General features: G+C 38.0%; 1 protein-coding gene across 1 annotated transcript in view; it reads right to left on the bottom strand.

Annotated features, from left to right (window-relative positions):
- The window catches only part of myom2b (myomesin 2b), a 36,623-nt gene that overhangs the window by 2,889 nt on the left and 21,624 nt on the right, over positions 1-12,110 (bottom strand). The window contains exons 26-37 of the mRNA XM_028588458.1: positions 11,484-11,546; positions 10,551-10,618; positions 9,497-9,610; positions 9,120-9,207; positions 8,359-8,397; positions 7,346-7,451; positions 6,406-6,472; positions 5,928-6,024; positions 5,430-5,466; positions 2,610-2,632; positions 2,324-2,379; positions 2,151-2,240 (exon numbers count right to left, since the gene is read on the bottom strand). Of these exons, the coding sequence (XP_028444259.1) occupies positions 2,151-2,240; positions 2,324-2,379; positions 2,610-2,632; positions 5,430-5,466; positions 5,928-6,024; positions 6,406-6,472; positions 7,346-7,451; positions 8,359-8,397; positions 9,120-9,207; positions 9,497-9,610; positions 10,551-10,618; positions 11,484-11,546 (848 nt within the window). The remainder of the gene's footprint in view (positions 1-2,150; positions 2,241-2,323; positions 2,380-2,609; positions 2,633-5,429; positions 5,467-5,927; positions 6,025-6,405; positions 6,473-7,345; positions 7,452-8,358; positions 8,398-9,119; positions 9,208-9,496; positions 9,611-10,550; positions 10,619-11,483; positions 11,547-12,110) is intronic.

Genomic DNA, 12,110 nt, shown 5'->3' with positions numbered 1-12,110 from the left:
ACAATAAAAACATATTCCATCCGTACTTCTTGAGACCACAAAATGTTGTGATTTTTAAAGCCTTTAGAGTTGAAGTACACTTGTGTAGATATTCTTCAGACACCTGAGACAACATAGAGAACTTGTATTCTGACTTGCACCATGTGAGCGCTGCTGACGAAAATACAGTATTTTAATTTCCCTCTCTCATGCAGTACCTGCCCACTCATTTGCAACGTCTGGGCATTAGTACATTTTATGGAGTGGCACTTGTAGCATGCTAATTAAATTGCTATTAAGAGAAATAGTTGCCTTTTATTTTGAGAAATTAAAAAAAAATTCTACTGGCCTAAAAATCAAACAGACCTAAAACAGATGTTTGCAATTGATGGCCTTTTTTAATTAACATGTTATATGGTCTTAGATAATTGCATTCATTTATTAGACCAGTGCAGGCTAATCTGTGGGTTGCTAGTTTCTCTTTTGTTTGACTGATGAAAGGTAGCTCCTGTATTAAAAAAAAAAATCATGAAATTAGGTAATTATGGTTTTGTGAAAACATGATTATTCCTGGTATTTACCACCTGCTCCAACACGCCTCTATTTAAACCTGTATAGTTTTAGAGTAACACCTATTCCTGCTCTGAGTTTATCCAGATCTGTATATATTTCTGTTTGTTTTTCTGTTAATATCTTCAGTATCCTCTGTGGTAGCGAGGTAGAGGAGACAAACTCCTGAGGTTTGGAAAACACATCACCAAGGACATCTGTTCTTGTTTTAGACAGATTATTAGCAGGTGAGGGAATGAATAAAGAAGAGGGCAAACTTCAACACATATTCCACCTGGACCGCGGTTTCTCAAACTTAAATCTTCAAAGCCGTTAAGAGCCGCAGGATGCTGATGCTGTTGAAAGAGCCTACACTGACTGGGGATAGGCTGTAGACTTGTACTGGTTGGCAAGTAGGTCAATGAGTTATGAGAGGTAGATTTGTTCCATTACCGATCCAGAAGTGTACTGATAATGCTGACTTCACCTAAAGTATGCAGATCCCTCCAGTGAGGGATTGTAACTGGTGCTCAAGTCTTAATCCTGATCACCTCAGCAGTACATATTGAGGCTATATAGAGACTTCCAGCATTGCAATCAGTTTAACAAGGAACTAAAGTGTATCATTGGGGATCTTGTTTATTTCATCAGTTTCAGTGTTGTGTACTAATTAAAACTTAATTGAAACATGCACTACTTAGAAAGTACTTTGTTTTTTTACTACCTCAATATTTCCTCCAGTATTCCCTGAAACTCTTATTCAAACATTACTTTTCCATTACTTGATATTAGTTTGCATCAGGGGCACAGCATAAAATTCTGAGCCATGTAGAAAGGCATTCTCTATGGGCCCCTCCCCACATCCACAGCTATTCAATCTAGCATCTTTTTGGGCCCTCTCCACATGAGGGCCCTGGGTCCCCTTTCCACCCCCAGTCTGACACCCCTGGTTTGCATCTAATTTTAAAAGGCAAAATGTCTTGCTCTGGTAAGAACATCTACTGTGATATCATCACTGTCGGGCAGAAACCTTGTATCTCTGTATGTTTTGTCATTAAAAAAATCATTAATCAATGCTATTGGTCACACTCTACATCCGTCTGTGGGATTTAACAGATATTTAAACAGTGACAAAGTGATTTGGTCTGACTTTGCTTGAGAAAAGAAGCTTTCAAAGAAAAGAAGTTCAAATTAGCATTTTTTTCATTTTCTGAAAATATACGCTTTTGGACATACAAGGTTTTCGTCCGACGGCGACCGGTATTGTAGTCATGGTTGTACATTGCATTTTGAAAGTACAATATGCTTTAGGATGCTACCCATATGAATCCAAAGAGTGTGCAATATATAAAAGCCACCGGGAGTAACACAGCAAAATCCAGTAGACATGTACTAAGTGCGGAAACCCCTGAGTATCACTAGACAAGTTATTAGAAACACACTATTGCAATAGTGGTTGATTAATAAGGTAATGAATCATGGGCATCTACGGAGGATCTCTGTTTGGGAAGGGAGTAAACAGCTTTAAGAGTCAGCAGTTGTTTGTGGCAGGTAGAAACCAAAGAAAGAACGAGGCCCTGTTTGAAGTGCTTTTTTTCTGTTAGTGTGGCTGAAGCATTTACCTGATCGTCAGGTTCCACATCTGCTCCATTCTTTAACCATGACACCTGAGGCTTGGGGTCCCCACACACTGTACATGTTAAACTCAGGGTCTACAGGAGGAACAAAGATGACTTTTTCAGAAAAACATGTACAAATTTACAGATACTTAAATCATATACACTTAGGCACTTACCTTCTTTTCCATAATAGTGACAACATCAGGCAGTCCTCCCACCACCTTACCACGGTCTGAAACAAGCCACAGTGCTAATATTACCAATCACTCCTATTGCTTATTATATTGATAATGAACTTTGGGTCATACTTTTCTGTAAGACAACTAAACAATCAGTGGCTTTATGCTTTTTTGAGACGTCTGAACAATGATCATTTTTTAACTTAAGTAACTGTAGAAAGTTACTAAGAAAAAGGTAACTGTAGTAAACAAAGAAACAAGGAGAATGGAAGGATAAACTCACTCTTCTCAGCATAGGCCTCAGCCCTGAAACACAGAAAATACAGTCAGAGGTCTGTCTCTCAATCTCTCATACAGAAAACCTGTAGTACAATTATCATATACAGTAATGAGTACAACACTGTAACCTAAAATTTATCTTTCAGTATTAATTTGTCTTTCAAACTAAAACAACCAACAAATAATGATTTGAGGATATAACCTGTATTTTAATGTAGTACAGCCACATATGGTTATGGTCTGTTTCCACCACCTGGCTCTGCTTACTGACCACACACATGATAGCTTTTTCATTTTTGGGTCAGTAGCAGTAGTCAGATGGTTTGCCACAAGGTATTCTGGGTTTAGTGCCAAACCACATAGTACTGTAGTTTACCCAGGGACTTAACAGAATCTTTTCTATGAAAAAAAAAATGATATTGCTTTGTAAGGGCTGTCGGAGCAGCATGGGAGGACCAGAGGTCAGCCACAGGACCAGATGGCTGGAGGAACTCTGCTCTCCTCTCGGCATGTTGATGCTCAATCAAAAGGGCAACAGGATGTCACTTGTTTCAATGTGTTTGTAAAATATTGTGCTTATATGTCTCTCTTTGTATGCTAATTAGAAAAGGGATTTGGACATGTTCCACTCCACATGCAGTGTTTAGTGTTTCAATTGATTTTTCTAAATGGATTTGCAAAATTCAGTGTGTGGTAGGGCTGGGTACTGAATTCAATACTTTTTAGGGACCAAGCGAACTGACTCTAAAGTATCGAAAAATGCCTCTTCATTCAATACCCAACTTTAATACCTAAGGAGGAAATGTCATCAGCGTCAGTGAGCCAATAAGTGTGCAGCATGCCGTAATGTGTAATGTAATGTAATTTCTTTTTGTTTTATAAAATTGGTATCTAAAAAAGTATCGTTTAGGAACGGGTATCAAAGTCACAGTATTGGTAACTGTACCGGTATCAAATATTTTGGAACAATACCCAGCCCTAGTGTGTGGGGTTTCGCCCAATTAGCCAAAGAACCCAAAATGAAATGTTCCAAATTCATAAACTGAAATACAGTTATTTCAATAGAAAGACCCAAGATGCATGTGGACCATGCATCTTGAGGTCAGTAAAGTAAGTTGTGTATGTAGTAAAGTCAACTTGAAAGTCAACTCAAGTTGTCTAACTGAACGGGTCTGCAGGCTTTACTCTAACAGGACCGAGTAAGCAAAAGGTTTTGTGGAGATTAAAATATAAATTAACTTCATTTCTTATTGTTACCATTTTGATAACACTTTTTGAAGGGGTGGTCATTATTATGACAAGACACCTGTCATGAACATGAATGAGTCATTTTAAGTGTTCGTGACTGTTGTCTTTAAGTGTCATTCAGTAAATTATGAGACTTTTAATGCAAAGTTAGCATTTTCCAAGATGTCTTTGTCATGACAACTTGACTTTAACAAAGACAACAATCTTTGTGTTATGACAACTTGACATTAAGAAAGACAGTACAACCTTTCAATGTCTTTGTAATGACAACTTGACATTCATTTTTAAAGGCTATGCTCAAAATGCTTGAAATATTAAAGTGAAAATGTGATTGACTCCACACTCTCACAGACCGTATACTTGTCAAATACCGACGCCTTGTCACGGCCCTCAACGTCTGACAAGGACGCCATTACTCCACCATATCTTTACATAGCAAATCGTTGTTTACTGCTATATTAACGTTCTTAATATCGAGTACAGGTCATTTTAATATTCTAATATTATCAAACGACTCAGTTAAAATACCAAATCTATTTATGGTAAATGGTTGTGCTTTGAAACAAAGATGAATACTTTTGTTTTCAGTATATGAACAAAAAGTATCCTGGACAATCATTATACATAACTTTTTGCTACCAGGTCTCAGGTTAAACGCGTTATTAATGGCGTTAACACAAACCCATTTTAACGCCGTGAATTTTTTTAGCGCGAGACTAACGTTCTTTTTGGCCTAGCAAACTTTGTAGTTTTTTTCACATGCTGTTGCAACAACTAGTAACAAGCTACAACACCACACCAGATCTAGCTAGACCAGAAACAAAACAACAGGCACGCCGCACACACTTGTTTGGGCTTGCGAGCTGGCCAAAGAGTAGTAGGTTAACGTTACGTGTTGAGTGGATGGCGAGACGCCGAAATGGATGCCAATAAGATTCTGAATGGAAAGATTACTTTTAAAAAGTTGCCAAATGGTTCCATTGACAAGACCAAAGTGATCTGTGTATTTTGTCATTGTCGTCCAGTCTGAAATACCACTGGTTTGGCCAAGCACACAGCTGATGCGAATTCTCCACCCCCTCATCAAAGCCAGGTGACAGTGGATGACTTCAGACAGAAGCACCTGGATAACACAACTAAGAACAAACTTACTGCAGCCATAGCTAAATGGGTGGCTACTGCATGTAGGCCTGTTAACGTTGTGAATGACTGCTCCAAGTGAGAAATGTGAAATTGAACACTACAGTATATGCCAATGTTGTTTTCAATAAAAAAACATTTGCACAAAGGACGCTGATCCACTTTTCCATGTTGATAAGAGCATTAAAATGAAAAAAAAATAATGGGACAAAAATAAATCAAGGGACATTTAGAATAGATAAAAATGTGCGATTAATTGCGAGTTAACTATGACATTAACACGATTAATCGCGATTAAATATTTTAATCATTTGACAGCACTAATTGTAAGTTGAAATGTGAAAGAAACAGTAATTCATCATTAGCAGAGTGAGTCTGACTAAAGTATATACAGAAAGGCACAAGTAAAGAAAGGGATTTGAGAGTGTAGTCTTACTTGAGTTTCTGGAACTCAGCAAAGGCCTTCTCATATACTGTAAAAGACAAAAACAGAATTGCACTGTTAGTCTTCACAATACTAATTTTTACTTATTTTTAGAGTGATACTCCACTAAAACACTAAACCCTAACTAAAGGTGGCTGTGGCTCGCTCCTTCATGAACAACTGCAGCAGCTCTGCAAAATTAACATATTTTGGTAAAAATAGAAATACACTACTTCTGGCAGAACTTCAGAACATGAGGTGGGGAATAATGCAACATCCAATCTAATATTTGTCAAAAAAAACTGTAAATGACAGAGGAGTACTGCAAACTTTTTACAGCCAGTCCCAAGCATCCGGGGATGAGTGAGATGTTTAGATTTGGGTTGGAGTATAGCTTCAAAGTCTTAAACTACAGACTGAAGCCAAGAACTCCATAAACGAGAGAGACTGTGTTGTTTCCATTCCCATTTTTACCCAGAGAGAGAGAGAGAGAGAGAGAAAGACACTGACCTTCACCACTGAGGTCCAGTGTACGTTTATGTGAGTTTTCACGGTCAGTGATCACGATGGAGTACATTCCTTTATCCTTCTCCACTGGCTCAATCACCTGTGAATCAATTAATTAACAAACCCATCAACTAATCAGTGTGCGGTTGTTTATTCCTACTTTATTTCATGGTTTACAAAAAGGTTCATTCATCTACAGTACCGGCTAATTACAATTATAAAGCTTTCTGACAAAAAGCAAAAAGGAAGATGCGCTGTATAATTAAGTAGAATGAATTTTAAAATGTATGATGTTAATATTCATTAGCTATCCCTGTCTAATTTGTCTCAAAGTTGCCTTGGTATCACTTCTACAAAGGCACTCGGAGGACTTTTCAGCAACAATGCCACTGCTTGAGGGTCTGTCATGTCATGAAATTACTCATGTATGATCCACCTAAGAGGCATATACTGTTCAGCATTGTACAGGAGATGATAATACCTCCATGGTTGCCATAGCAGGGGTTCCTCCAATCATCATCTTGTCACTGTGGGAGAGTTTAGTCTCACTGAGGAGAAGAGAGGAGAGGTTAGTGTGTATGTAGTGTTTGTGAGCAGGTGATGCCTGTTGCGGAGGTAATGGAAAATCATGTTTACATGCCTGCCTAATGTTACGCATAGGGATACCAATTTCTCTCTCTCTCTCTCTTGCTATCTGTGGCTCTCTCTCACACATACCAATTTCTCTCTCTCTTGCTATCTGTGGCTCTCTCTCACACAGACACACACAGACACAGACACACACACACACACACACACACACACACACACACACACACAGAATGAGCCGGGAGATGTTAAAAATCTAATCTCCAATCTCCAAAGACTGGTTTATTTTTTAACAGAACAGCTTCTACTACCCTGTCACCTTCCTCTATCTCTCTCTATTTCTCTTCATTCCTTTTGTAATTTTTTCTATCTTTCTTTCTGTCCAGTCTCTCTCTCACTCTATTCCTCCTCCCTCCAAATTTTATAGGCTAATCTTCAGGGTACGACAGAGTGCTTTTAAAAAAAGCAGAAAAACCTTGCTTATTTATAGAAAATGATAAGGGTGGGAGTTTTGTCACAAAACAGGTCAATTTTACTGCAATAACCCGGATAATGAAAACACTTGCCAATAGCCATCACAAGTTTCATTATGTTGCTTATTGTTTTTGTCACTCCCGGCAGTTTAACTTGACCGAAAAGATGTTGGTCAGCACGTTTATAGACAAACTTAAAAGAATACTCTCATTCTTCCTTAGCACTGCTACAAATACTGGAGTTATTGTCGTTATTTTCTTCTTCTTTTCCTCCTTAGTAGTAGTAGTAGCAGTAGTTGTTGCTAGTGTTGTAGTGGCAGTCTTAGTAGTGTTATTAGTGTTATAAATATAATTTCTTACCCATGACACCAGGTGATGTTCATCTCTGAGGTGTAATACTTCATGTGACACTGCAGCTGAATGCCTGTTGCTGTGCACTTAATCACCAGCTCCGCTGCACTGGCTCCTAGAGGAGGTGATAGAGGTTGTGGAGGGGCACATTTGAAATGAGAATCCGATACATATTTTTCATCTGCTGCTGATTAACCTGGCCTCTCCATGCCTGCTGCATGATGCACTTTATTGCTCAGAATAAAAATAAATTAAAAAAATCAAACTTCCATCTGTAGCCATTTGTAGTATCTATCTTAAGACTTCCCTTTTGATGTTACCTTTATCCAGCTTGGAGAGCAGAATTGTACTAATGAAGCAGAGTGCAGATTTTAGAGTGCAGACTGTTTGTATGCTGCATTCAATAAAATGCTTCAAACATCAAACTGTTTTTAAATGCACATTACAAGTGAACAAGTGTGTTATCCACCTGTTCACATCACTATGGTTTCCCATTATCACAGTAATGTACCCTCCTCTCCTCTGCAACCACTGCTGTAACAGTTGCCACAGAGCTGTCAAGTTACTTTCTCTTGAAATAGGAGTAAAAGGCTCCTACACACTGTCACTGTGACAGCGCAGTGGAATTTTAAAGGAATTTCACCACATGATGGCCAACTGCCTCCAGCATGACAACTTCTGCCACACACTGATACATTGACACACTGTGTGTGTGTGTGTGTGTGTGTGTGTGTGTGTGTGTGTGTGTGTGTATGTGTGTGGGGCAGTGGGATTTTAATAAACAGAAATATATGATCCTGGGGATGGATCTACTAAATCTCTTAGCAATGTGGTGTGATTGTGTCATGTTTAGATAATTTGTACTTGATCCCTTCAGTGGATAGATGATGATGATGGTGATTATTTTTAATATGGATGTGTTAGTGAGATACTAATTATATGTGTGCGTGTGCGTCTGTGTGTGCGTGTGCGTGTGCGTGTGCGTGTGCGTGTGTGTGTGTGTGTAAAAGACCGATACACACCAGCTAGTTGGCTGATCTTGTTTATGGCATCGTCAAAGACTAGAAGAGAGGCAGAAAAACATGGGTCAGGGAAAGAGCCAGGACAAGGGAAAGTCATGATGCTGCCCTCTTGTGGCTGCATTAAAAGCTCAGTATGGAAAAGTTCAAATGAAAGGTGTTTTATTTATCTCCATACCCTGTGACTTAGTATCCCTGTTGCCATTATTAACCAATTAACTGAGTGTTCTGAATTCTGCTCTTTGGTAGCATCCCAATTAAAATAAAATGGGTATGAAGAGCTGTATCTGTCAGATAATCTCTCCCTTAAGGTCTGATTTAATACACACTAACCTCCATTACAGAGGGGATAAAGGAGGATCTGACAGTAATAGTCAGTTCTGCCATCAAAACATACAAAAGTACAAGCTGAAGTACTACAGAGTATCAGCCTAAGTTCTTTCACATAAGAACATTCAAATGGATTTTCTCAGGAATAAATACAGCCAGCAGGTGAGCGAATTGTCACATGGCAAGAACTATTTTTATACAGTAGTTGGAAAAACAAAGTTGGGGATTGTTTTGTTTAAAAAATCATTAGTTTACCACATACAGATACAGTGTATACATTTGGATCATATTTCTTTCCTGTCTCCCAAGTTTTTAATGAGCAACAAGCTCTTTCTTCAGTTTATGCTCAGTTAGAAAACCAGCCAGCTGGCAAGTCAGTGAATTACTCCCCCAATTAATCAGCAAGATAAATTAAGCAAGACAGATATGTTTACCTTTTCCCGAGATGTCAATTTGGCTCATATCTTTTCCTCTGTCATCACTGATGGTGGCCTTATAAACTCCTGCTGTCTTCAGAGAAAACTGGAGAAGACACATAACATAGTGTAGGAAGGAAGGAGGAAACACATAAAATCATGTAGAGGACATAGAGAATGCAGATTTGTTGAATTCTAAATCTGAACACATTGTGTTCCTGTTTTTGGATCCTCAGAGAAACAAACAAAAAATACAGCATCCATGCCTTGACTAAGTAAAGCCACTATGCTATGCTTCATCCTGGTATGTGCATGTATAACCGTGCATAGAAATAATAATACTCTATCTGGTTTCCTCGAATTCAGAAGATTTAACATTACAAAAGAGAAATTACCAGTTTAATAGGCAGTTTACAGACTCCTGATCCCAGGTCAGGCTTTACATCAGGGATGATCTCTGTGTCTTCTTTATACCAGTGGAACGCTGATTCCTTCTTCAAGTTAGCAACCTGCAATAAGAAAACATAATCACACATATTACTAAAACATTATACAACTTAATTAAATAAGAAGAGAGGTGTTTGATTCTTTTATAGCTTGTATCTATCAGATCATCAAATCGTAATGACACAAATTAAGTCTCAGAATTGCATTTTTGCATTATCCCCATTAATCTATCTCTAAAAGTCACTTATAAGTCCAAAGTTCAATGTGTTGCAACTCATCTTTTCATGGCAAACAGGGCTATTTAACACTTGGCCATTAGAGAGGTTCTGTGTATATATAGTTCCACCTCAGAGAAGCCTGTTAGCAATGCCATTAATGCTGCACACCTCAGATTTTATAACTCATTACCAGATACTAATTTAAGTCAGTGAAGTGTGGAATATTCACTTTATGTGGTGTCACCCCATCTCACGGATAAAAAAATCCACTCTTTCCCTCAAGAGAACTTTGGCCTGTAGTCATTTTTAATAAATATATTGTACCCTAACTTAGCACTGACACCAACTACAAATTAAGCCTATTTCGGCAAAATGGTTAATGCTTGAAAAGAAAGAAGTTAATGCCTGCTCTGTATACTGTGGTCACAACATCCACCCACTTAATGTACTGCATATGTTTTTCAAAATTATTCAAAATGCCGTTGTTTGGGCTAAACTGACAAACAGATTAAACAGATGTTGGCATCAGACTGTCTCAAGGGATATGAACAATACTTTCATTTCAAAATGGTCTTAATTATGTGCTTCATGTTAACAAAGTCAAAAAGAAATCCTGACAGTGTAATTCTGGTTATTTTCAATCTGGACCTTATTATTACACAGTATTTTTTAAACCCTGCACTCAGCCTCCTAGAATGGATAATCAGCTATCCACAGAAGTCAGACTCCCATTTGTTTAGAGTGTAAATATTCAAGAATTATTGATTGATTTAGCTGTGATTACCTTGCAGACCAAACTGACAGAGCAGTCGTCTCCAACTTGAAGTGTCAGGAACTCACTGAAGTGGGGACCTGTGGTGGATAAAGGCAGGAGAGAAAGGCCCAGAGAAAACATGAGCTAAAAACAAATTACTTATGGATCTTGACTGTATGAGCTATATTACCTGCCTTATATGCACAACTATAATGTTAAAATTGTTAATGCAAAATACCACTATGGAAACACTTGCACGTGTGGTAGCTGATCTACACATTTTTTAATTTGGGACTTATTTTGTCATGTAGCGAGCCATTTCAAATGGGTCATTTTTACGTTTTAAGGTTTCAACTCCAACTTAAAGTAATGCAGGTTCTATCATCAACTGTGTTTGGGAATGCTCAAATGTAAGTCATTTTGGGAAAGTATTACTAAGAAAAAAGGTAAGAATGTTCGCCTCCAAGTGAAGCTATGCATTTTAGGTATACACCCAGAGAACTTAGTTGTCAATTCTAAGCAGCCAATGCTGATAGACTTTTAGATTCCTTCAGGCCAGGAGAATGATTGCAAATAGAAAATATGCAAATAGTTTCTGTGAATTTCTGGCTGAAGGAGATTGCAACCTACCTTGCTTTAGATAGACTGATTTAGATTAAGATTAAGACATACTTTATTAATCCCGCGAGGGGAAATTACATTTCAAGGAAAGACAAAACAATTTATTCATATTGATCTAATAGTTGTGTAAGTTTATGATCATTTTGTGACTTTTATTTTTTATTAGTTTTGTATGTGTAAAAATATTGTTTACATAAAAAAGTAATGCAGGTCTGTTACTTTCCTGTACACTCATCATTAGATTAGTTGTTTCCTAGGCAACATAGTGGTGAGCTGGTCTCAGCCTAAGTAGAGTAGAAGCTCATACAAGCTTAAGAGTGGATGATGTTTTGTATTTCTTACCCTCCTTGACTCTGATGTATTCTCTCCTCTGGTAGTCAGCCTCCGCCAGTGCTGCTTTGAAAGCTGTGTGCACATACAGATACACGTAAACACAGGATAATTAAAAGATCAAAGCGTTGCCAGTAGTTGCTACAGATTCTGTCAGTGGATTAGCTAGCAAATAGACCTCTGTATGAGAGTTGAATCATAATTTATGAAATCAGGCTTCTTCATTTGAATCTCTAAGTGTCCTTCATACACAATGGCTTCAAACCCACCTTTGCATTCATCAACTGAATACAGTTTCTTAATGTAGTCTCTTATGCTAGAGATGGAGTAAGTTAAGCACATACTGTATATACTTTATACTACATGTCTCAACAGGCTGTGTTCATCTTGGCTGAGGCTTGCCAGCATATCCTGGGGTGCCGCCCCCTCCCTCTGGAACTACCTCCCGCATCTCTACGCATCTGTGACTCTACTGAGCTGGACACTTTCAAATCACTCATCAAAACACACCTCTTCAGATTAGCCTTCCACCTTCAATAGTCTCACATATTATACACTGTTAGTTGTTGGTTTTAATGTTTCACTTGCTTTTAATATGCTTGTTTTATGTGTTTGTTTCATTGCTTCATCTATTTTTGA

This window comes from Perca flavescens, chromosome 1 (genome assembly GCF_004354835.1).
Source record: "Perca flavescens isolate YP-PL-M2 chromosome 1, PFLA_1.0, whole genome shotgun sequence".
NCBI lineage: Eukaryota > Metazoa > Chordata > Actinopteri > Perciformes > Percidae > Perca > Perca flavescens.
This window is presented reverse-complemented; position numbering and strand designations above follow the sequence as displayed.